At 47.5% G+C, this 25762-nt stretch overlaps 1 protein-coding gene across 1 annotated transcript; it reads left to right on the top strand.

The window, feature by feature from the left end:
- The first annotated feature begins 9362 nt into the window (after positions 1-9362).
- SLC11A1 (solute carrier family 11 member 1) lies at positions 9363-24396 on the top strand. The gene is made up of 15 exons (XM_043995540.1): positions 9363-9497; positions 10598-10731; positions 14565-14687; positions 15129-15248; positions 16640-16746; positions 19254-19324; positions 19723-19790; positions 20348-20503; positions 20987-21145; positions 21566-21652; positions 22043-22162; positions 22627-22776; positions 22990-23063; positions 23533-23686; positions 24275-24396. Exons 1-15 carry the CDS (start codon positions 9479-9481, stop codon positions 24383-24385), a joined length of 1653 nt encoding a protein of 550 aa, XP_043851475.1. The 5' UTR covers positions 9363-9478; the 3' UTR covers positions 24386-24396.
- The last annotated feature ends 1366 nt before the right edge of the window (positions 24397-25762 follow it).

Genomic DNA, 25762 nt, shown 5'->3' with positions numbered 1-25762 from the left:
TGCCCCTGGTTTGGGTAAATCATATCTAGATCTACTTAGCTCATTTGCAAAGGAACTGGTAAAACTGTGTCAAGGAAACTTCCCAACTGTGCCATGGATGGCCTATGACTTGTTGCATGCAAATCACTGGGCCTGGCCTGCATGCAGCAGGACCTTTGCTCTATTTCCTTCTTTGTTTTGCATTCTGGCCAGCAACAAGTGCTCCCCCAACAAATATATTACAGAGTCCTGGGTGAGGTCTGAGGGAGAGGGTTGCTCAGCGGGGATCAGGGAACAGTTCCTGAAAGGGCTGGCATTTGAGTTCGGTCGTATGGGAGAGTAGGAAATCAGCAGGTCTGTGGGGAACATGAGGAACATGAGCAAAATGAAATGAAAGTGGGGCCGCTAGGTGGCGCAATGGATAAAGCACCAGCCCTGGAGTCAGGAGTACCTGAGTTCAAATCCGGCCTCAGACACTTGACACTTACTAGCTGTGTGACCCTGGGCAAGTCACTTAACCCCCATAGCCCCGCCAAAAAAAAGAAAAGAAATGAAATGAAAACAAATGTATCTATAAAATGCTAAAGCATTTTGGCCAATGCAGTGCCTGCCAAAGTCCTCTCTTAGCCAGGCAAAGAGTAGTCTAGTTTGGCTGGAGTATATCATACTAAGAGAGGAGTAACACAAGATAAGGCTAGAAGGCTAAGGAGGCATCAGACTGTAGAGGACCTCGAATGCCAGGTGGAAGAATTTGGTCTTTACTCTGGTCACAATGAGTCACTGAATATTTTTTAGTAGAGGCTGGCACCAGGGTATGAAGGATAAATTGGAGGCAAGTGAGACCTTTGTAGAAGCTATTTCTAATAGCCAGCTAGCATTTACATAACACTACAAATGTTATCTCATTTGATCTTTACAAAGACACTGAGTTAGGTACTATTATCCCCATTTTACCGATGGGAAAACTGAGGCTGGGAGAGGTTAGGACTTGCCCCAGATCACACAGTTCATGTCTGATGAGGGATTTTTGAATTCAGGAGCTGCTCTATCCACTGTAGTACCCAGCCATCTAATAAGACAGGCAGATGGGAATGAAGACAACCCTGAAATTGGGTTCCTTGTGTCTTCTAGTTAGCCCTGGGGAACAGTTCCCTGCTGAGTCAGGACAGAAAAACCCGTTTTTGTTCTTTCTTGGTGGTTGAAGCCCCCAAAGAACTTGGGGTCAGGGTTCATGCTGGGTTTCTTATCATTGTCCTTCCCCTAAGCAGAAAAAGGTTGTTAGGAACCACTTTGTAGGTACTCAAGAAATGGCAAACCACTCCAGTATCTTTGCCAAGAAAACCCCAAATGGGTTCACAAAGAGTGGGACAAGATTGAAAAATGAGCAAACAACAAAAACAATGGTACTCGGACCTCTTTCCTCTCTTTTATCAATATTCAATTAACCTTAAGGGATGGTTCTCCAGAAAGGAGAGAAACAGAGGAGTACATTAAGGAGTGTGGGTGCCTTAAAAAATATCAATAGAAATTTATTTTGTTGAAAAATGCTTGATTAGTATTGAATTCCTTTCTGTTAGCCCTGGAGTTTTTACAAGCTGGATTATAATGGCTAAAATTGTTCTATCTCTCTTTTTGGGGGGAGGGGCAGGGCCATGAGGGTTAAGTGACTTGCCCAAGGTCACACAACTAGTAAGTGTCAAGTGTCTAAGGCTGGATTTGAACTCAGGTACTCCTAAATCCAGGGCCAGTGCTTTATCCACTGCACCACCTAGCTGCCCCTATTCTATCTCTTTTCTCTGGAAAAAAGCCTACTTTAAATTTGTAAGGAAGTCCTGATTTATTTATTTGTTTGTTTGCATATTTATTTACTCATTCATATTATTTATTTATTTGTTCATTCATCTATTTATTCATTCATTCATTTGTTTATTTATTTGCTGGGCAATGAGGGTTACACAGCTATTGTCAAATGTCTGAGGCTGGATTTGAACTCAGGTCTTCCTGAATCCAGGGCTGGTGCTTTATCCACTGTACCACTGTACCACCTGGCTGCACCCCTGATTTATTTATGTTGAAATTATTTTTTAAAGTTTTATTGATGCCATTAGTTTTTCACATTCCTCCTATTTCTGAAATACCAAATCGATGTCTCCCATTGATTCCTTCCTTCTTACAAATTAGAAGACAAACAAAGCCCAACATCCAATGTTGTCATCCCCCACCATCTCTCCATTGAAAGGAGCCATGAATAGAGGTAGGGGCAGCTAGGTAGCATAATGGGTAAAGCACCAGCCCTGGATTCAGGAGTACTGAGTTCAAATCCAGCCTCAGACACTTGACACTTACTAGCTGTGTGACCCTGGGCAAGTCATTTAACCCCAATTGCCTCACTAAAAAAACCCAAAACAAAAAACCCCTCTAACTTTAAGATTTTCTTGTTGGTGGGGGCAGCTAGGTGGCACAGTGGATAGAGCACTGGCCCTGGAGTCAGGAGGACCTGAGTTCAAATCCGGCCTCAGACACTTAACACTTACTAGCTGTGTGATCCTGGGCAAGTTGCTTAACCCCAATTGCCTCACCAAAAAAAAAAAAAAAAAAAGAAGGAACTGTGTTAGTCACTTTAGGGGCTGTAGGGAGAATGCAAAGGAGGTGAAGACATTTCCTCTCTATCCCATGGTCTCTAACCTCTCCCAAGAGACCAAGACACTGGTGGGGAAATTGTGTGCAAACACCACAGGAAGGAGACAATGACAGACAATCTCTTGAGTAATACACCTCTAGTACAGACCCTCATCAACTTATGCCTGGATTATTATTACAGTAGCCTGCTGGTTGGTCTGCCTGCCTCAGATATCTCCCCCTTCCAATCCATCCTCCATTTAGGCACCGAAGTGATTGTCCTAAAGCTCAGATCTGAATGTGTCACCCCCTTGGTTCCCTATTGCCTCCAGGATCAAATACAAAATCTTCTGTTTAGCGTTCAAGGTCCTTCAGAGCCTGTTCCCCAACTCCCCCCTTCCTAATCTTCCTACGCTCCCTGACGTGTTCTCATCTACCCAGAGACACTGACATTCTTGTAGTTCTCAAAAAAGACACTCCACTTCCTAACTCGCACCATTTTCTTTGGCTGTCACCCATCTCCTGGCTTCCTTCAAGTCCTGACTAAAATCCCACCTTTTTTTTTTTTTTTTTGGTGAGGCAATTGGGGTTAAGTGACTTGCCCAGGGTCACACAGCTAGTAAGTGTCAAATGTCTGAGGCAGGATTTGAACTCAGGTCCTCCTGACTCCAGGGCCAGTGCTCTATCCACTGTACCACTTAGCTGCCCCTAAAACCCCACCTTTCTTTTTGGTTTTTGTTTGTTTGTTTGTTTTTGCAGGCAATGGGGGTTAAGTGACTTGCCCAGGGTCACACAGCTAGTAAGTGTCAAGTGTCTGAGGCTGGATTTGAACTCAGGTACTCCTGAATCCAGGGCCGGTGCTTTAACCACTGAGCCATCTAGCTGCCCCTAAACCCCACCTTTCTTAATTGTTGTGCCTTCCCTTTGTTAATTATATCCTATTTATCCTGTATGTAGCTCACTTTGTGTGTCATCTCCCCAATTAGATTGTGAACTCCTTGGGGGCAGGGCAGAATTTAGGACCAAAGGACATATAGACAACAATACAATTTTTTTTTTTAAGTACTGGGAAAAAAAGAGGGCAACTGGCACCCACAATGCTTTTCCTTAATGGGTTAATCCTTTTCTCAGGAGTGTTTATATTTTTTTTAATTTAAGCATAAAGCCAAAGGAACAGATCACCAATGGAGTGATTTTCTGGCCAGAGGAACCCAAGGGCATTCTTTTTTTTATTTCTTTGCAGGGCAATGAGAGTTAAGTGACTTGCCCAGGGTCACACAGCTAGTTAAGTGTCAAGTATCTGAGGTTTGAACTCAAGTCTTCCTGAATCCAAGGCCAGTGCTTTATCCACTGTGCCACCTAGGTGCCCCCAAGGGCATTCTTTTTTAAAGGGGAGGGGGACTGTAGGAGTTTGGGAATAGAGGGATGGAGAGGGTAAGGACTTTAAAACAAAAACCAGAGACCATATGTGGAAAGAAGCTGTCTCCTATGTCTGTTTTAGGTGAGTTCTTTAAAGATAATCTTTATGGTCTTATGCAGTTGTGTTTTTTTTCCTGGCCAGGCAATGAGGGTTAAGTGACTTGCCCAGGGTCACACAGCTAGTAAGTGTCAAGTGTCTGAGGCTGGATTTGAACTCAGGTCCTCCTGAATCCAGGGCCAGTGCTTTATCCACTGTGCCACCTAGCTGCCCCAGTCTTATGTAGTTTTAATGAATGAATGAAAACCCACTCATTGAGCACTTATTTTAAATCCAGGCACTGTAAGATCTGGGGGTACAAATTCAAACAAACAAGACAATCTTTGTCTTCAAGAAGCATTTTAAAAATATAACATTAGGGGCAGCTAGGTGGTACAGTGGATAGAGCACTGGCCCTGGAGTCAGGAAGACCTGAGTTCAAATCCAGCCTCAGACACTTTACACTTACTAGCTGTGTGACCCTGGGCAAGTCATTTAACTCCAATTGCCTCACACAAAAATTTTTAAAATAACACTATTGGGGGCTGTTAGGTGGCAAAGTGAATAAAACACTAGTGGTGGTCAGGAGGATCTGAGTTCAAATTTAGCCTCAGACACTTACTAGCTGTGTGATCCTGGGCAAGTCACTTAACCCCAACTGCTTCTGAAATGAACAAAAAAAAAATTTATTTTTTCAATTACCAAAATTATATTTTCTCTTTCTCCTCCAACTGGGGGGGGGACGGGAATATATAAGTGGTCAAGCAAAACAATTTTCCCATTGGCTATGTCCAAAAAAATAACTCTTTCTGTACCTTGAATCCATTACTGTTCTACCTGGAGGTGAGAAGCATACTCCTTCCATCACTGGTTCTCTGTACTCGCAGTTTGTTATTGAGTTAATTTCTGTCTTTGAAAGTTGTTTGCCTTTACCATGTTGTTATTGTATAAATTGTTTTTCCTGGTTCTGGAATTTAGGGAGTGATAGCCGGGGAGCGGTGTTCTGGACTGGGTAGGCAGGAGTTGTAAAGTAAATGATTGACGCGTCCTTTCTCGTAAGGCAGGGTGGATTCTTTACTCTTCTCGGAGCTAGAGATAGGAAGGCAGAGCCCACAGTCCATTCCAGGCAGCATTTAATGATAATATCCAGTAGCCCATCTGAACCCAGGCAAGATATATGGAGAATGTCACTAATCTGAGCCTAAGGTCATGGGGGTGGGACCTTGAGCGCCAGTTGGAGGTGGAGGCTGGAGAGGAGTTGTCAAGGAAGTTATCTTTCTAGAATCTTTTTTTTTTTCAATTTCACTAAATGGGTTTATTTATGAGAACCAATTTAGAAATAAGAATACAGGAAAGTAAGATATACAACCTGAAACCTTGGCCAACAAACTCTGCTGCTTCCTATCCCCCTGTGTGTTTCTTGCTCTGTGGGTGTGACTTGGCCGCTTTGCTACTACTGCCTGTGCTTACAATCCCAGAGTCGCATCTCCTTTCTCGGTCTAACTTCTTTCTCTGTAGCAACTTCAATACCTTTTCGCTAGCTCCCCTTTTCACTGTCAGCCCCTGAAACTTTCTCAGTCCTCCTTTCACTCTTTCACTCTTTGTGTGAGCTTTCTCTATAATGTTCCCACTCTCTCCCTACAGTTCCTGTAGCTTCTCCCTGCATCTCCTACCTACTGACCTTTTAGTCCTCTTTCTCACCACATCCCCCTTTCACTACCCTGGCTCCTGAATATAAACCCTTCTTTCTCACTGGACCCTTGGTCCAGGCCGTGCCCACACACACACACACACACACATACACCAAGCTAATTCACTAGCTGCCCCAGGCCTCAAGGAACCCTGTGCCAGGCCCTCTGGAGCTGGGGCTGGGCAGAAGAAGCTGGGGTGTTTCTGAGGTTTTTTCATGTGCATCCCGGATGAGCAGGGTGTGGGCCCGTGAGGCTTATATGCCTGGGGAAGTTTCGGGGAGACTAGATGCTGGGGGAGGGGTGGCCCGTTGGAGGCCAATTTTAGCCTTTCACATAGTCCATCGCATAACTCGTTCAGCCATTCCCCAATTGATGGACATCCTCTCAATTTCTACTTTCCTGGCCTGTGCTCCAGTCAATGAGTGAGTGCAAGCACTCTTTTTGGCCCTGAAACTGTGACCAGGGTCCCAGCTCCTTTGTAGTCACAAACTCTGGTTTGCTAGTGCTCCTCTTTGCCCTGGAACTAAGACCCAGGATTGCAACCCAGATGCAAGTATGGGCAATGCAACAGAGTCCTGTCCCTAGTACCAGAAAAGAGACTCCTATAATCTCCTTCCGACCAGTTGTCTGATCCCCTCACCATCTGTGGGCTAAGAGGTCTGGAAACTGCCACTGCTGCCACTAATTCCCAAGGCCTACTGCTAGTTTTCTGGTGCGTGGCCTGCTCTGCTCCACTCTCATTCTGATGCAACAGACCTTTCCTGCCAACCTTCTAAGTTGTCTTGGGTTAGAAGAATGCTTCACTCTGTTCTTTTGTGGAATCTGCCACTCCAGAATTTGTTTCGGGGCATTATTTAAAGTTGTTTGAAAGGGTTTGGGGGAGAGCACAGGCAAGTCCCTGTCTTTTCTCTGCCATCTTGGCTCTGTAGATCAATATCTTAAACCATGTTCCAAAATAAGGTTCAAATGGATAAATGTTCACATGGATTATTTGTGCCCAACTTGTAGTAGAGTATTTCTGAGTTCATATTGGTCTGGTTGGCCACAGTCAGACATACTGTAACTTGATGTCATTTTGGTCCTCTTCAAGAACAAAGGACAGCAACCAAGCAAATGGATACATTATCAAACCTGAAAGTCTACGGTTGCTTACACCGCCAGAACAGCCAACACGCCACCACAAGGGGGCTCACCAGACAGAGAGCGAACATGCCACCAGCGCAAGGGCCCAGAAGGAAAAGCCCTAGAATCTTATAAATACGACCTCACTTCTTTATTATTTTGAGAAATTGCCCTCTCTCCCACCTTTATGCCCACCTCCATACATTTTTCTGCCTAATGGAGTGAAGGAGAAAAGGGCAGAGGCAGATAGAAATGGGACAGTGCCTACCCTCTGAACTCTATCCGCTAGACCCATATCTCTACCCTCCTCATTGGATATTAACAATGAAAAAAAATAATCAAGCTCTAGTCCCTTTTACAAGTGAGCATACTGAAGCTCAGAGTGGTTGTACTTACCCAAGGTCACACAACAAGTAGGTGATAGGATGGGAAGTAAGACCTTCATCTCATTGGGCAGGGAGTTAGGAAACCTGGGCTGTTACCCTATGTCACTAACTCGCTTCATGACTAAGGGGCTCACAACTTCCTTCCCTTTTAAGCCCTCAGTTTTCTTCTTTCCCAAATGGGAGGAAAGTGGATGAGTCCCATGATCTTAAGTAGTTGTCAAATACAGGAAATGTATCTTAAACCAGAACTAACTTGGGAAATGGAGGGAAAGGTGCTAAAAAAGGGAGCAAAGCATTTTGGTCCTAGAGAACAAATGTTGAACCATATAACCTTTCTCTTTGTGGAGATGATGGGGGAAGAGGGAGTGATATTGCAAATGTATAAGAAGGACTGGCTCTGTTGGGGGTTGGTTTTGCTTAATTGTTTTAATTATGAGAATGATGATGTGCAGGTGTAGGGGAAGAGGGGAGAACTCATATTCAGAAAGGACTGGTATTTTTTTGTTTGTTTGTTTTTGTTTTTTTGGCAGGACAGTGGGGATTAAGTGACTTGCCCAGGGCCACACAGCTAGTAAGTGTCAAGTGTCTGAGGCCAGATTTGAACTCAGGTCCTCCTGAATCCAGGGCCGGTGCTCTATCCACTGTGCCATCTAGCTGCCCCCTAAGGACTGGTATTTTTTAAAGGCATTAATACAATTTTTAACAAGAAAAAAATTAAGTTATTTGTTACAAGGGATGGCTTGGGGGGCAAGTGAGGAAAGGGGGCATATTTAGAAATGAAGGTGATGTAGAAACAAAAGAATAATACATTTTTAAAGGGATGAAAGGAAGAGAGAGAGGGGAAAAGGGGGAGGAAGAAGTAAGAAGGAAAGAAAAGGAACAGAACTTTATTTCTTTTTCTTTTTTTTCTTTACCAGACCTTTATTTTTTCCAATTACATGTAAAGGTAGTTTTCAACATTCACTTTTGTAAGATTTTGAGTTCTGAATTTTTCTCCTTCCCTCCTCCCTCCCCAAGATAGCAAGCAATCTGATATAGGTTATATATGTACAATCACATTAAGCATATTGTTTTCATTAGTCATGTTGTGAAATAAGAATCAGAACAAAAGGGAAAAAAACCATGAGAAAGAAAACAAACAAATAAACAAAAAAGTGAAAATAATATGTTTTGGTCTACATTCAGACTCCATATTTCTTTCTCTGGATGTGGATAGCATTTTCCATCATGAGTGTTTTGTAATTGTCTTGGATCATTGCATTGCTGAGAAGAGTTAAGTCTTTCACAGTTGATCATCACTGTTGCTATTACTGTGTACAATGTTCTCCTGGTTCTACTCACATCACTCAGCATCAGTTCAAGTGAGTATTCCAGGTTTTTCTGAAATCTGCCTGCTTATCATTTCTTATAGCACAATAGTATTCCATTACATTCATATACCACAACTTGTTCAGCCATTTCCATAATGATGGCCATCCCCTCAATTTCCAATTCTTTGCCACTACAAAAAGAGCTTCTATAAATATTTTTGTACACGTGGATCCTTTTCCCTTTTTTTTTTTTTGTGAGGCAATTGGGGTTAAGTGACTTGCCGAGGGTCACACAGCTAGTAAGTGTTAAATGTCTGAGGCGGATTTGAACTCAGGTCCTCCTGAATCCAGGGCCAGTACTCTATCCACTGTGCCATCTAGCTGTCCCTCCCTTTTAAAAAAAAAAATGATCTCTTTGGAATACAGACCTAGTAGTGGTATTGCTGGGTCAAAGGGAATGCACAGTTTTATATCCCTTTGGGGGAACAGAACTTCAACAAAGTTGAAACAAGTTAGCCTCTGGGGCCAAGCTGAGGGCCCAGAAAAAAAAAAGATAAAATAAGCACCTACTAGCCCAAATGCCCCATGCACCCCATCATAAAGAAGTATGCAATGGTCTATTCTTACAGCAATAGTTCTGGGACAAAGGTTTTTGTGGATGGGTGAGTGGGCTGAAAAACCAAACATGAGGGACCAGAAGTTACTTCTGCGTTTTTGTAGTTTCAAAATGTGTATATGCATATTCAGAGTGATGATGTAAAAGAATCACTGGGAGCCAACCAAGTCTTCGTCAGGGTGGGGACAAAGAGGAGATGGGCACACAGGCACACCCCACACAAGTAGCCTGTAGAGCCAAGGAATTGGCTGAATGTGCCTGGGACCCAGAAGCCACCTGACATAGAGCAGAAGGTCCCAATGGCTTCCCATGGGAATGGTGAGTGTCCTGCCATCACTGATCTTAATTCTTGCAAAACCTCTGTCCTAGACCCATGCCCATGGGGGCAGGGTTACCTGAAGGCATGGAAGGATGGGGCTGGGGGAAGATTAGGAGCATCAGTGGGTTCCCCTTAGTTCCTGTTAAATCTTATCTGAACCCCTTATGTGTCATGAATCTCTGGTCCAGGGTGTTGTTGTTCAGTAATATCTGATTCTTCATGACCCCATGGACAACAGCACAACAGGCCCTTCTATCCTCCACTATCTCCCCAAGTCTTCTGCCCAGGACCAATTTTTAAAAACAAGACTAGGGACTATTTCTTTGGAATTCAAGGGAGTTCACTTTCTTTTCTCTTTTGTCCTATTTTCCTATGTAAACTCACAAAAGGGAACAGGCAAGAATTCTGGCTTTTTCTTGACTCTCAGGATGTGGTATGGGCACATTAGTCTCTGGCCCCAAGTCATTCTGGGGTCTCATCTCTCCCCTTATAGTTCTACATCCTTCCTAATGCCCTGTCCATGTTGAAGGGATTCCTCTGTGGTGCTGAATAGGGTATGTGGTATGTGGGGTGAAGAGCACCAAGAACAAAGGGACAAACTTTGGAGTTTGAGGGTCCAGAGCATTGGGAAGGCACTGGTCCCTCCTGCTTTCACCTTGGATACATAAAGACCCCTTATCTATCCTAAGTGTGGCCACATAACTAGCTGGGCAGCTCTATGCCTCAGTTTCTCCACTCTTTTAGGGAGAAAGGATCAGAAAACATGAGGTTATGTTTTGGGCGGGGGATGTCACTTTGGCACCTGGGCAGATATGTGTCTGGTGGGGAGGAGGGGGATGCTTAGAAAAGAAGATGGAAACAAGGAAGAAGATGGAGGGGATGACTTTAAAACACTTTCCTCAGGGCGGCTAGGTGGCGCAGTGGATAAAGCACCAGCCCTGGATTCAGGAGGACCTGAGTTCAAATCCGGCCTCAGACACTTGATACTTACTAGCTGTGTGACCCTGGGCAAGTCACTTAACCCCCCTTGCCCTGCAAAAAAAAAAAAAAAAAAAAACACTTTCCTCAATAATGATAACTGTTTCCTGATCCCTCCCAGATAACAAGGACTCTAGGCATTCAAGTAGAAGAAGCTATGGCTCCATCAGCTCTCCAAACACACCAGGGCTGCACCAAGAAATTCCAACGTCAACCTACTTGAATGAGAAGATCCCAATTCCTGACACAAAACCAGTGGGTTCCTGGGAGCTGCTGGGGGTTGGGGTGGTGAAGGGGGGGGTAGTACCATGTATCATGTAATTAAGTGGAGTCACTTAGGATCAAACCATTTTTTACAATCCTATAATCTGGCACATAGTAGGTACTTAAAATGAATGTTTATTGACTGACTGGCTATTAAGATATCCTGAAATCAAAGTTCCCAAATGAATGGAGAGACGTTTTCTTCCTTTCATTTTCTTCTTTTAGAATTATAGAATAGGAATGGACCATAAAAATCATTTTGATCAAAGGTTCTTAATAATTTTTTGGTGTTTTAGACCCATCTGACAGTGTGGTAAAGCCTATGATCCTTTCTTGGAATACAATGTTTTAAATAGTATTTTTTTTCCAATTACATGTAAAAATAGTTTTCAACATTCATTTTTGTAAGATTTAGAGTTCCAAATTTTTCTCCCTCCCTATCCTCCCTGCTTTGGAAGCCAGCATATAGGTTACACAGTACAATCATGTTAAACAAATTTGGGGGGAGGGGCAATGAGGGTTAAGAAACTTGCCTCCAGGGTCACACAGCTAGTAAGTGTCAAGTGTCTGAGGCCGAATTTGAACTCAGGTCCTCCGGAATCCAGGGCCAGTGCTTTATCCACTGCACCACTTAGCTGCCCCCCCCATGTTAAGCAAATTTCCACATTAGTCATGTTGTGAGAAAAGAATCAGAACAAACATGGAAAACCACAAGAAAAAAGAAACAAAAAAACAACAATAACAAAAGTGAAACTAGTATGCTTCCATCTGCATTCAAACTCCATAGTTCTTTTGCTGGATGTGGAGAGCATTTTCCATCATGAGTCTTTTGGCATTGTCTTGGATCATTGTGGAATATGATTTTTAAATGCATGAAATAAAATGCCTAGAATTACAAAGGGAACCAAGTATATCAAAATATATTATGTAGGGGGCAGCTAGGTGGCACAGTGGATAAAGAATTGGCCCTAGATTCAGGAGGACCTGAGTTCAAATCCAGCTTCAGACACTTGACACTAGCTGTGTGACCTTGGGCAAGTCACTTAACCCTCATGGCCCTGCCCCCCCCAAATATATGTGTGTGTATGTGTGTGTGTGTGTGTGTGTGTGTAAAATGTAAAAAATACAAATTCACAGACTCCCACTGAAGAATCTCAAATCTATTCCAATTCTCCCATCCTAACCAATGTGAGAACTGAGAGAACTCTCTTTCACCAGAAAGGGAAAGCAATTGGTCAAAGATCCCACAGGGAGTAGTGAAAGTGACATTCAAGCCGACTCCGAAACCCTTGTTCTTCCCACACTAAACCTCACCAAGGTTGTGTGACCTGAGGTCACCCAGAAGGTGACTGCTCTGATTATCTCCCACTTCAGACTCTTCAACACCAGCTCTCCTCAGGGAGACAAAGCCCTGGCAGGAAAAATGGAACCTGGGTTTTGGAGGTGTCAGGAGAGTCAATTTCATGCCTCAGTTTCCCCTACTATTAGAAGCTGGGAAGACCCACCATGGGAGGGTAAAGGAAGTAGAATAAGTTAAAGAAGTAGGGGTATAGGGAACCAGAGTAGCACTGGGAAAAGGTAAGGCATGGTGGTTACCCAAAGCCTCAGTTTTCTCATTTGTAAAATGGGGATCATCTACTTTTACTTCCTTCCTTGAAGGCAGCTGAGTAGCACAGTGAAGAGAGCACTGTGTCTAGTAAAGAAGACCTGAGTTCAAATCCAACCTCAGATACTTATTAGCTGTATGAACCTAGGGCAAGTCACTTAAACTTTGTCTACCTTGATTTCCTTAACTATAAAATGGAGCTCACAATTGCACCTGCCTCCAGGGTCGTTGTGAGGATTTTGTTAAAGGCTCAGCACAATGAGTGTGCCAAGTAAGTGATTAAGAAATACTTATTTCCTTCCCTCATTTCCCACTTCACAGGGTAAAATGCAGGTGATGATAATAACAGTCATTTCTTTTTCTTTCTTTCTTTCTTTCTCTCTTTCTTTCTTTCTTTCTTTCTTTCTTTCTTTCTTTCTTTCTTTCTTTCTTTCTTTCTTCCTTCCTTCCTTCCTTCCTTCCTTCCTTCCTTCCTTCCTTCCTTCCTTCCTTCCTTCCTTCCTTCCTTCCTTCCTTTCTTTCTTTCTTTCTTTCTTTCTTTCTTTCTTTCTTTCTTTCTTTCTTTCTTTCTTTCTTTCTTTCTTTCTTTCTTTCTTTCTTTTTTTAGTGGGGCAATGAGGGTTAAATGACTTGCCCAGGGTCAGCTAGTAAGTGTCAAGTGTCTGAGGCCAGATTTTAACTCAGGTCCTCCTGAATCCAGGGCCGGTGCTTTATCCACTGGGCCACCTAGCTGTCCCCATAACAGTCATTTCTAAAGCCAAGATTTATAAAGCACCTTACACAGATTATTCCAGTTATTATTGTTCATTATTCAGTTTTTATCAGTCCCATTTTACAACTGAGCAGACTGAGGCTCAGAGAAATTAAACCACCAACTCACGAGGAGGGTAGTTACCATGATCACACAGTTAGTGTGAAAGACAGAACCCTGATCCAGGATGCTCTTTTCATTGCATGAAAATGCCTCATTTGTGTGTGTGTGTGTGAGTGTGTGTGTGTGTGTGTGTGTGTGTGTGGCAATTGGGGTTAAGTGATTTGCCCAAGGTCACACAGCTAGTTAAGTGTCAAGTGTGTGAGGCTGTATTTGAACTCAGGTCCTCCTGAATCGGGGCCAGTGCTTTATCCACTGTGCCACCTAAGCTGCCCCAGAATGTCTCACTTGTAAGGGAAGTGAAACATAAATTGTGAAACAATAGGCAAATGTGAGCTGTTATCGTTATTAGTTTAGCAGGACAAGATGGGAAGAAGAAAAAGGGAAACCCTAGAGATGCCCACTTCCTCTTGTGTAAGATGAAAGTAGCACTTGGGGTCTGAGAAAATTTGCCTTGTCAGGACAGATGTGTTTTGTCAGGGAGTTTTGTTGACTCAGATGTGATGGGGCAGGATGGGCCAATGTGAGGAGATGAAGTCTCACCTGTGACTCATCAAATCCTAACACCAATCTACTGTAACCTGACAACTCCTCCCTTGCCCACTTCCTCCCCTTGCCAACCACCACACAGTCACCCTAAAGCTCTCTCCAGGATGCAGCCAGACTGATGGATACCAACATCTGGAAGGACTTGCTGACTGGGTCATGTGTGAGATACAAGAATGGGTGAACACTCATGAAACACCCACTGTGTGCAGAGCACCTCGTTAGGCACTGGGGCAGCCCTTGCCCCAGTCTTGTGGAGGAATAGAAGGAGACAAGGGCACTCTGCAAAGGAGTCCTACTATAAGACCTCTTGTTTTAGGGTTTCGATCAGTCAACAAGAATTTGTTAAGCACTTGCTATGTGGCCAGGTATTGTGCTAAGCACTGTGCAAGTCCCCTGCCCTCAAGGATCTTGGATTCTAGTGAAACCACTGTAATGGAGTCAGGGGTCCTGGGTCTGGATCCCGTCTCTGTGGGACATCAGGTTATTGATTTCACCTTTCTTGGCATTAGCTCCCTCATCTGTAAAATGATGGGGTCGTGGAATAAGGTAGTGGCTTGGATAGATGACCTCTAAAGTCTCTCTTGCTGTTCTTCCGGGAAACAGGGTAAGGGGTGGCCTGACTTGTAGAGGAGGCCTGGCTAGATGTGAGTAAGAGAACCCTGGGCTTCATTGCCAACCCTCATTCACCATGACTTCTCTGGAGACTGGAAGCCTTTGGAGCCTACCTTGGATAGCAGAGCAGGGACAGAGAAGCAGATGAATCTGGATTTATTCTCTCATTTCTTCCCACTCCCTTAGGGAAGATTCAGCTTCCGGAAGCTGTGGGCCTTCACAGGACCAGGATTCCTCATGAGCATAGCTTTTCTGGATCCCGGAAATATTGAATCTGACCTACAAGCTGGAGCTGTGGCCGGATTCAAAGTGAATGAGGGGAAGAGGGGGAGGAGGGGTCAATCTGAGTGGGTTGAGACCTTCCCCAAGGCTCAACCTGGTCTCCCATGGTTGATACCACCCCCTTCCCCATTCCTCTAACTCCCCCCCGCCCAGGACTTACTCTTTCCTGGGGACATCTGCCCTTGAGAAGAGTCCCCTGGGGCATTTTCCTTTTTTTTTTTTTCCCAGCAATCCAGTGGCTATAAGGCCAGGTAAGCCAAAGCTGTAATCACATGGTCAGCTGAGGCCTGTGGTTTGAGTTAGAGGAGGTCTCTCCTCTTCATTCCTTGAATGGCAGCAGGAAGGGGAACAAGTTCTCTGCAAAGACACCCAGCCAACTTGTCAGGGTGGGGCGGTGTGCCATAGTTGGAGGGAAGGGGAGTGGTTTTCCTGTTAGCTGAGACTCCTCTCTTCTTATCTTCTCCTCAGCTGCTGTGGGTACTATTCTGGGCCACTATACTGGGCTTACTGTGTCAGCGCCTAGCTGCCCGTCTTGGGGTGGTGACCGGCAAGGACCTGGCAGAAATATGTCATCTGTATTACCCCAAGGTGAGGAGAGAATGGGAAGGCAGAGAGAGGCAGGGAGCCCGGAATGTTAGCACCCATCTAGTTCGTCTTTTAAAGGTTTGTTGTTTGGGTTTTTTTGGTGGAGCAATAAGGCTTAAGTGACTTGCCCAGGGTCACACAGCTAGTAAGTGTCAAGTGGCTGAAGCCGGATTTGAACTCAGGTCCTCCTGAATCCAAGGCTGGTGCTTTATCCACTGTACCACCTAGCTGCCCCCTTTTAAAATATTTTTGTAGGCAGCTAGGTATTGCCATGTTGGACTTGGAGTGTGGTGGAGTCAGGAAGACCTGAGTTTGAATCCTGCCTCCAACACATACTAGCTATGCAACTCTGGTAAAAATCACTTAACCCACCCCTGCCCAGACTTAGTTTCCTCATCATCTGCAGAATGGGGATAATAGTAACTCTTGTCTTACAGAATTAAGTATTATATCAATGTTAGTTATTATTAAATAAGAAAATGGAATTTCAAGGATGGAAAGTGACTATCCCAGAGTAGAGGGGGCCAGACCAGGCCTGGTTGAGGTATGGGAGGGTGGGGAAAAGTATAGGTTGTAGAAAAAGGAGGCAGGACATAGCTGTCTTGTTCTATGACAGAGCTGTGCTTAGCGGTCCATAACTAGAATATTTCACAGACTATCTAGCTACATCCCCCTTTTCATGATTCTGCACACACCCACCACTTCCCCTGTTCCTCCACCCCAGTGCCTCTCTTCCTCCATGCCCCCTCTGTGTCCTGGTCTTATGTCACTTCATTTCTCATAGGAGAGAGGAAATTAGCAAATAAGCTCATTCACACTAGGGTGTTAAAGATTTACTGGATTGTATCTTTTTTTTTTCTCCCCCGGGCAATGGGGGTTAAGTGACTTGCCCAGGGTCACACAGCTAGTAAGTCAAGTGTCTGAGGCCGGATTTAAACTCAGGTACTCCTGAATCCAAGGCCGGCGCTTTATCCACTGCGCCACCTAGCTGCCCCTACTGGATTGTATCTTTCCCAGAGTAGCTACATTTTAAAAGCAAGAGGAGAGAACAATGTGTATCCCCAAGAAATGAATTACTAATAGTGGAATTTCAAGAATTTGAGAATGGGCCTCATAAATCATACCTAATAGCCTTTCCTACCATCCTGAGTCAGAGGTATGTCCTGAATTCCCCTTAAGCCAGAATCACCTGAAGGAATACACCTAGGAAAGGGTCTACTCAAACACATCATCTCCAAACCCCTACCCACATCACCTTCTTCTGTCTGCAAGCAGCTCACAGAAATGGCGGGAGAAAAGGAGAAACAACTCCCCAGAGCTAAAGGGTGCAGGAGGGTAATGGAGGGCACACAAAGCAGCGGGAGAGCCCCCCTCTCAGTCCTCTTTCCCCTCAGGTGCCCCGGGTCCTGCTCTGGCTGGTCATGGAACTTGCAATCATTGGTTCGGATATGCAGGAGGTCATAGGCACGGCCATCGCTTTCAGCCTGCTCTCTGCCAGGAGGTAGTGACCCTAACACGTATGATTAAATATCAGAGCTTGGTGTGGTGGATAGAACTGGGCTCTTAGAATCAGCAAAGACTTGGATTTCGCTCTGCCCTCTGATACACATTCGGTGGGCAACACTGGACAAGAGGTTTTCATTTCATTCTCTGACCCTCGGTAAAATGGATATAATAAGGTAATTGCACTGCCAAGCCCAGAAAGTGTCCTGGGCAGTGCTCACATTAGAATGCAAGTTCCTTGAGGGACAGCAGTATCTTGATTGCATTTGATCCCCTGCTTAACATGGTGAGTGGCACACAGTTAAGTGCTTATAATTGCTCTATATATCCATCTATCCATCCATCCACCGTCTCTACCCACCTAACATTTATCCATCCATTTATCATTGATCTATCCAGCATCTACTACCCATCTATCTATCCACTCATTATTGATCTACCCATCCATCCATCCATCTACCATCTATCTACTCATCCACCCTTTCTCTTCCATCTATCCATCTACCACCCACCCATCATCTATCTACCCACCTATTTATGCATCCATCATCCATATACAATTTTAGTGGATTATAGAATTTTGCATTATTATTTTTCAAAAAATGTTAGTCCAAGGGGGCAGCTAGGTGGCACAATGGATAAAGCACCGGCCCTGGATTCAGGACTCCCTGAGTTCAAATCCAGCCTCAGACACCTGACACTTAACTAGCTGTGTGACCCTGGGCAAGTCACTTAACCCTCATTGCCCTGCAAAAAAAAAAAAGTTAGTCCAGTCCCACTCTCGACCCATCACCTCAATGTGGATAACCTAGAACTTCTGAAAGGCCTTGAATGTAAGGCAATGACTCCTTCCTTCCCCAACCCCAACCATCCTGTAAGCAGAAACAACCAAGTGCCAGGGGCAGGGCAGACCTCTAGGATGCACTGAGATGCAACTTAAAAAAAAATACCATCAGTTTTTGGCAGTATGCATATAAGCTAGAAAGAAAGGAGAGCCCTAGTAATAATTCTAAGTTTATAACTGTAGAGTGATAGAAGCTGAATGGGCTGGAAGGATTATCTTTACAGATGAGGAGACTGAGGCCCAGAGATTAGTTAAGTGACTTGCCCAAGGATTCAGACCCAGACACTTTTTTTTGGAGGCAATTGGGGTTAAGTGACTTGCCCAGGGTCACACAGCTAGTGTCAAGTGTCTTGAGGTCAGATTTGAACTCAGGCCCTCCTGACTCCAGGGCCGGTGCTCTATCCACTGTGCCACCTAGTTGCCGTTTAGACCCAGACACTCTTTACTGAAGGTTCATTCCCCTACAGTTTGTCACATCAGGCCTTCATTATTTTTCTAAGGGTTCTTATCTCATTTCATCTTTCTAACAACTTGCTGAGGGTGGGTAGGTGTTATTAGCTTCATCTGACAAATGAGGACCACAGGAAGTTAAGTGAGCTGACACCCTAACCACCCAGCTCCTCCCTCTTAACTCTCATCACCTCTTCCTGCATTCCCCTCAGTGAGGCAGGGAGGTCATGTCCTGAATCTCCCCATCACCTATGGCTTCTACTTCTACCATCAAAGAGCCTGGGATTCTTTGATCTGCTCATACCCTGCTATGGCCCATTCTCTCCCTGGGCTTTCTTCCTCCTAACCCCATCCCTCCCTCTCCCCATGACCCTGCATCCCTCCATTTCTCTGTGCTCTCACGGGCTATCACCTTGGCTCGGACTTCACTTTTCCTCCCTTGCCCGTCCCAGCCTCATGGCTAACCAGCTCAGCTCGACCCTGTGCTCCTACCTCAGATCCCTTGGCCGCCGGGTTCTGGTGCCATCTGTGCCTTGCCAAACTCTGACCCTGCCTTATTCCCCATGTGATACCTCTGCTCCCACTGAACAGCTCTAGGGGAAGTCAGCCAACCAGACTGACTGGGCGGTCCACAAGTTAATGTCATCGAAACATACAGAACAGAACTGATCTAAGCTCTGTGTCTGGGCATCCGAAGAAAGGCAAGAACATGGTTCAATCTAAAGGACAGAAGTGCCACCTGTGGCCTTCAAATAGAAAGAGCATTTATGAAGTGCTTGCTGCATGCTAAGTCCTGGCATTGTTGTCATTTGTCCTTCGTTCTCAAAGAGGACCATGACCTCGGGGTGATGTCATGATTTGCACTGAATTGAATTTAAGTGAGGGAGGGCTGTGCAAAGTTACCAACCTCATTCTCTCCTCCAGAGCCATCTGGGTCCAGTGGCAACATATCTGTCAGGACAATTGGAGATGGCCCCGGATGTTTGGGGTTGTTTTTTGTTAAAGGCAAGCTTCACAGCTAGATGGCTGTGGATGGGGGACTCCAAGGTGTGTCCCTCTCTATTCTGACTCTGCATTTCTCTTGCTTTCCATCATGTACACATATTCCCCCATGGTAGCCCAGGGAGCCATGTCCTCCAGTTGTGAGGAAGACTGGGGTCCCATATCTGGGTCAGGACTCAGCCCAGTAACTGATGCCCATCTGGTTGCAGGATTCCCCTGTGGGGCGGTGTGCTCATCACCATTGTTGATACGCTGTTTTTCCTTTTCCTGGATAATTACGGTGAGTTCTTGGGAGGACACCGGAGGCAAGTTGGGGCCATCAGAGGAGGACCAAGATCTTCCCTGTCCAAGTAGAAGTAGGGGAAGGGGAAAGGGACACGATTTTCCCAGGTAACAGATTTTGGATTTGCCATTTCTGAGGCTCTTAAAGAAAATAGTTCTAGATGACCTGTGTGAGATGTTCTAGGTTCCCTCTAATGTTCTGTGGTGCTGAGCTTATGATTTAAACTCCAAAGCCAACACGATGAGACAATCCTACCTGACACTTCCCCACAAGAAGGGTGGGAGACATGGGAAGTCAGTGGGACCCAGTTCTCCAGCAGAAGGGACCTCCCTCTGTTTGGGCCCCAAGTGGGGCCATGTCTTCAATGTCTCTTTGTCCTTACCTTCTCCCTCAAGGGCTGCGGAAGCTGGAAGCCTTCTTCGGATTTCTAATCACCATGATGGCCCTGACCTTTGGCTATGAGGTGAGACCCTGGCAAGTGTGCCAGCCTCCCTCATCACCCCTGAATGCCAGGTCTGTGATTCCCCAACCCCCTAGTCTAAGCACTTGGAAGAGCATGACAGAGTGAAAGGAGCACTAGAGTTGGACTTGCAGGACCCAAGTTCAAATCCTGCATCTTACAAATTATGTGACTCAAATGCAATCACTTTCCCTCTGGGCCTCATTTCCTCCTCCATAAAAGAACATAGTTGTGACCCTGGGCAAGTCGCTTAACCCCAATTGCCTCACTTAAAAAAAAAAAAAAAGAACATAGTTGAGGAGCAGCTAGAGGCACAGTGGATAGAGCACTGGCCCTGGAGTCAGGAGGACCTGAGTTCAAATCTGGCCTTAGACGCTTACTAGCTGTGTGACTCTGGGCAAGTCACTTAACTCCAATTGCCTCACCAAAAAAAAAAAAAAAAATAAGGATATATAGTTGAACCAGATGATGTCCCATCCAGTTCTAAACCTGACCCTGGGTGGGCACCACTGTGGAGCTGGGGGGACTCACTGTGACCTTTCTTCCTCCCCCTGCTTCAGTACGTGGTGGTGAAGCCAGACCAAGGGGCCCTAATCAAAGGACTCTCTCTGCCCTCCTGCTCAGGCTGTGGCCAGCCCGAGCTCCTGCAGGCAGTGGGCATTGTGGGGGCCATCATCATGCCCCACAACATCTACTTACACTCTGCTCTGGTCAAGGTGAGGAAGAGGAGGGAAGAAGGGAAAGAAAGGAAGAGTGGGAGGTCAGGGTGTGACCTTTGGAGAAGCTTGAACATTTCTTTAAGCCAAGGCCCTCTGACCTTATCCCTGGCCTTGCCCATCCCATCTGTGACTCCTCCATCCCTAATCTAGTCCTTGGTCTCATACTCTCCCTCCATCTCTCACTCCTCCATCCCTGCCCTTCATCCCTGTCTCATACTGTCCCCATATCTGTGACTCCTCCGTCCCTAGTCTAGTCCTTGGTCTCATACTCTCCCTCCATCCCTGTCTCACACCGTCCCTCCATCTCTCACTCCTCCATCCCTGGGCCTAAACCTGTGGTCCTCCCCCTCCGCTGTGTCAGGCTAGATGGATGCCTTGGTATTTCTTGATGGAGACCGAAGTAAGGAGTTAGGATTCTGAGGAGCAGAGTCCTCCCTCCCTCCTTCCCTCTGTGAAAGTCCTCCCCGCCCTCCCCCCCAGTCCAGAGGGATCAACCGTTCCCAGAGACAGGAAGTCCGAGAGGCCAACATGTATTTCCTGATAGAAGCTTCCATTGCCCTGCTTGTCTCTTTCATCATTAACCTGTTCGTCATGGCAGTCTTTGGGCAAGCCTTCTACCAACATACCAACCAAACTGTGGTGAGGAATCCAGGGAAGCTCATCCCGCACCCACTCCCTGGGCTTTCCCCAGGGTCCTGTTCCCTTGAATCCCCTCCCTGTTCTCAGGAGTCTGAGTTTGGGTTTGGCATCAGTCATCCCAGCCAGTCTCACTCAACAAATGAGCATTAACCACGTGGCATTAGGTGGCAGCCCCTGTTCTCCAGCCTCCTGAATCTGCTCAGGGCACAGGAAAGAGGCCTTGGGCTCAGGATCAGAACGCTAGCTCTCATCCAGACCCTCACACTAATGAGCCAGCGGACCCTGGACAGGACTCTTCCCCTCACTAGCCCTCAGTTTCCTCCCCTCTACAATAAGGGAGCTGGACCAGGTGATGCCTGAGGAGCCAGCTCTAATGTCCTGGCCCGGACTGTTTCTCTGCCCTTGTCTCCATGTCCAAAGCATGATGTGTGTGCCAATGGAAGCCTCCCTTTTTATACCTCCTTTCTCAAGGATGACCAGCCAGTGACTGCCGACATTTACCAGGGGGTGAGCTGGAGCCCAGGGCCCCTTTCCACATTCCCTCAGGCCCTGAGTTCCCCCAAAGCTAGGCTAGGCAGCAACCCCTTGGCTTGAATGGGGCAGCCCTTGGGACAGAGCTGAGGTCTGCCTGGGTGGGCTCTTTTTTTTTTTTGGTGAGGCAATTGGGGTTAAGTGACTTGCCCAGGGTCACACAGCTAGTAAGTGTCAAGTGTCTGAGGCTGGATTTGAACTCAGGTCCTCCTGAATCCAAGGCCAGTGCTCTATCCACTGCACCACCTAGCTGCCCCTCTGGGTGGGCTCTTAAACATCAGCGAGGGTGCTGGAGGGTGGGGCCCTGAGGAGGGGGACCACTCAGGTTGGACAGGGCCATCTCCCCAACAGCCCCTTCTTCTTCAGGGCGTGATTCTTGGCTGCTTCTTCGGCCCTGCTGTCCTCTACATCTGGGCTGTGGGCATCCTGGCAGCCGGACAGAGTTCCACCATGACAGGCACCTACGCAGGACAGTTTGTGATGGAGGTAGAGGAAGAGGGTGGGCACGGACAGAGCACAGCGAGGTTTGGTGGGAGGGTGAGGCTCTCAACGACTGGAGGGACTTCTCCCTGGAGGAAGCCCATACCTGCCTCCCTTGCTCACCATCTGTCAAGATACTCTGGGCCGCTCTCTCATTCAGAGGGCAGACTGGCGCCTTCTGGAATTCCCTTCATAGACTTCTCTGCCTCCATGGTTGAGGTTCCCATCCCATAGAAAGCCAGAGAATATCAGAGCTGGAAAGAGGCTTAGAGACATCTAGGTTCTCACCTAAACCTTTCACAAGGGACCAGAGAAAGAAGATCACTTCCCTGGATTTCACACTAGGAGAAACCAAGGGACCCAGAGAATAGTTAGGAATGGAAACTGATCTGCTGGGGCCAGACTGCAGGGCTTTCTCCTCCGGGGCCCCTTGAGGCCCCAGATGCCAGCTCCCTGCCTTGCCCTCCCAGGGCTTCTTGAAGCTCCGCTGGTCCCGTTTCGCCAGAGTCGTCTTTACCCGCTCCTGTGCCATCCTTCCCACCATCCTGGTGGCCATCTTCAGGGACATCCAAGACTTGTCTGGTTTGAATGACCTGCTAAATGTGCTGCAGAGCCTGCTGGTAGGAGAGGTCACCTGCTCAGGGAGGGGCTCCTTGCCCAGGGATGGGGGGTGGGGTAGGGGGTGGTCAAACCCTTCTGCCATCTTGCCTCCCCCTGCCCTCCCCAGACACCCTAGCCTGCAGGACAGGCCAGCCTCCAGGGTGAAGCCAAAGGCTCACTCCCAGAATCCTCAGCTCCAGTCCTCACCTCATGCCCTCCCATCTCTCCCTCAGCTCCCTTTTGCTGTGTTTCCCATCCTCACCTTCACCAGCATGCCGGCCATCATGCAAGAGTTCGCCAACGGCTTGTAAGTGCTCTCAGAACTTGTGATACCAGTTAATAACAAGAGCCAGCATTCACCTAGCCCGGTACATGTCATCTCACTTGAGCCTTATCACAACTCAGGGGGGGGGGTGCTAGCATCATCCCCATTTTGCAGATGAGGAAATGAACAAGGTCACAAAACTCCCAAGTGGCTGAGGCAGGTCTTCCTGACTCTCGGTCCCTCACTCCAGCCACTGCTGGCTCTGCTGTTACCAGGTGCTCCTGCCCCGCCCCACCACCCACCTCCCTGGCACAGGAAACATCCGACAAAAGAGAAAGCCTAGCCCTGCATCATTCTCCCTCTATTGGGGGGGGGGGGGCTCGGTTAGGTCTGTCCTGGCCATTCCAAGCAGGAGCCAAGGAGCCAAGCTCAGTCACCATGGGGCTGGGAAGGACAGGTGAGGAGCCAGACTTTAACTTTAAAGAGGCCTCTCCCACATCTCCTCCCCCAGGATATGCAAAATCACCACATTCTTCATCATGGGTCTGGTCTGCACCATCAATGCCTACTTTGTCATCAGTTACCTGGAGGGGCTTCCGCATCCCGGGTACTATGGGCTGGTGGCTCTGCTGGCGGCCGCCTACCTAGCTCTCTTCTTCTACCTGGTGAATTGGGAAGGGGCAGCCTGGGAGGTTTGGGGGCAGGGGGTGGAGATGTGAAGGGCAGAGAAGGAAGGGGCTGAGAGAGGGTGAGAAGTGAAGGTCTGGGAGAAGGGATTTAGAGTGCCACCTTCAGGGATGGGAAAGGCCGAGAAAGCAGAGACACCGGTGTTCCCAGTCAGTCAACAAGCCTTTATTAAGGGGGCAAAGTGGATAGAGCACTGGTCCTGGAGTCAAGAGGACCTGACTTCAAATCCCACAGATACTAGCTGTGTAACCCTGGGCAAATCACTTAACCCCAATTGCCTTAAAACATCCGGGGCCATCTCCAGTCATCCTGAGGTATATCTTGCCACTGGACCCAAATGGCTCTAGTGACTTTGCACCGCCCTGCCTCATTAAATCCAATTTGGTGCAAGTCATGACATCACCCCCGCTGTCTGATCCTCTTCGAGAACGAGGACAAACAACAAGCACCTACTATGTGCGGGGGATGGGGGGGGGGGGCGAGGGAAGGTCACAAAGAGGTAAGGGACACACCAGGCTGGGAAGGGGAGTCTGATCTCCCTCCTGCCTGCGTCTTCCCCATCCTAGATGTGGACCTGCGGTATCGCCCACGGGGCTTCGTTCCTGGTACGCTGTTCCCACCAGCAATTCCTCTATGGGCTCCCAGAAGAAGACGAGGAGGGGAGTCCTACCAGCTGAGACCCTCTCCCCTTCGTCCTGGGGAGGGCATGGGGGAGGGAGGGGAGTCCTACTTGCCTAACTACTGGAAAACTCGGCTTGAGGCCCCTCACTCAGGGTCAGGGTTAACCCAGACAGCCAAATCTTAAGATTGGAAAGGGAACTGGTCCCAGGTCCAGGGACCCCTTCGCCCTTGAACTTCAGGACATTGAGTGAATGGGAGGGTAGGGGAGCGGGAATAACGTATTAATAAGGAGTGAGAGGAAAATAGGAGCGAAAACTAAGCCAGTACTCCCTCAAACTCTCGGATTACCGGGATCCTTGCAGCTCAGCAAAGTGCTGGGATCCGGAGTCGCCCCCTCTCTCCCATCGACCCTGGACCCATTTTCCAGGCGGGTACACAGAGTTACGGTTCACGCCCCAGTCGGGAGCCCGTGCCTTCCGGGCCGGCTCATTTGTCATCTCCCCGGGGAAGGCCAGGCGTCCGCAACTCCCACGCCTCGCTCATTAGAGGCGACCCACAAGTCGTCTGCGCCCTCAAGGGGCAGGAAAGTCCCCAACTTGAGGTAACCTCTAAAAGGCTACCGCGAGGTCAGCAGGATTTCGGGGCGCTCTCGGCTCCGGCCGGGGAGAGTGGGTGCCCTAACCTCTCATTCTACAGAACGTGGGAGGCCAGGGGAAGCCCCTGGGATTGGCTGGGGCTCCCCCTCCCTTCCCTACGCCCAGCGCCTGAACAGCTCTTTACCGACGGTCCCTGAGCGGTTTCAAGTCTCCCCCTCCCCCCCCTCCAGTTCCCTCCTCCCTCTCTGTCTCCCGCCTCCACTCGCAGAAGTCTGGAGAACGGGCCCAGGGTGAGGAGGGTGGGGGACATGAGCTGCGGGAGCTGCATTTCAGGGCCTGAGGCCTTCTGGGGATTAGGGTACTTGAGGAAAGGAATGGGGGCGCCCGGGCCGCCCACCTCCCAAGAACCTCCAAGTCCGGCTGTCCGGACCCGCTTCGGGGCTGGGGCGCTTGTTTTTGAGAAGAATTTCCTCTTTCTTAAAAGGGCGACGGCACAGGTGGGGCCCTCAGCGTAGGAGGGATGGGGCGTGGTGTAGGGTAGGGAGGAGACCCACCCAAATAGCCGGGGTGGATCGACCCCCCCCACACACACACACCTCCGCTCCTTTTCCCCAATAAACCGGTGCCACACTTCCCGTTTGTGTGATATTTTACACCATGAAATCAGCTAATCGATATTTCTCTCCCAGGCTTTCCCGGGGGAATTAGATCAAAAGTACGTAAGTGAAAGAGCAAGGCTCTCAAAGCTGGTTCCTTGATTTTTAAGTCTTTAGTCAAACCACGAGAGTCCCTAACCGAAGCCTTGAGTCAGCAAAGACCCGGGTTCCAAACCGACCT

This window comes from Dromiciops gliroides, chromosome 3 (genome assembly GCF_019393635.1).
Source record: "Dromiciops gliroides isolate mDroGli1 chromosome 3, mDroGli1.pri, whole genome shotgun sequence".
Lineage (NCBI taxonomy): Eukaryota > Metazoa > Chordata > Mammalia > Microbiotheria > Microbiotheriidae > Dromiciops > Dromiciops gliroides.
This window is presented reverse-complemented; position numbering and strand designations above follow the sequence as displayed.

Excerpts from the sequence above, each read along its gene's own strand:
- SLC11A1 (XM_043995540.1), top strand. Across the intron at positions 20,504-20,986 it reads TACACTCTGCTCTGGTCAAG|TCCAGAGGGATCAACCGTTC; the intron begins GTGAGGAAGAGG and ends CCTCCCCCCCAG. Across the intron at positions 22,777-22,989 it reads ATGTGCTGCAGAGCCTGCTG|CTCCCTTTTGCTGTGTTTCC; the intron begins GTAGGAGAGGTC and ends TCTCTCCCTCAG.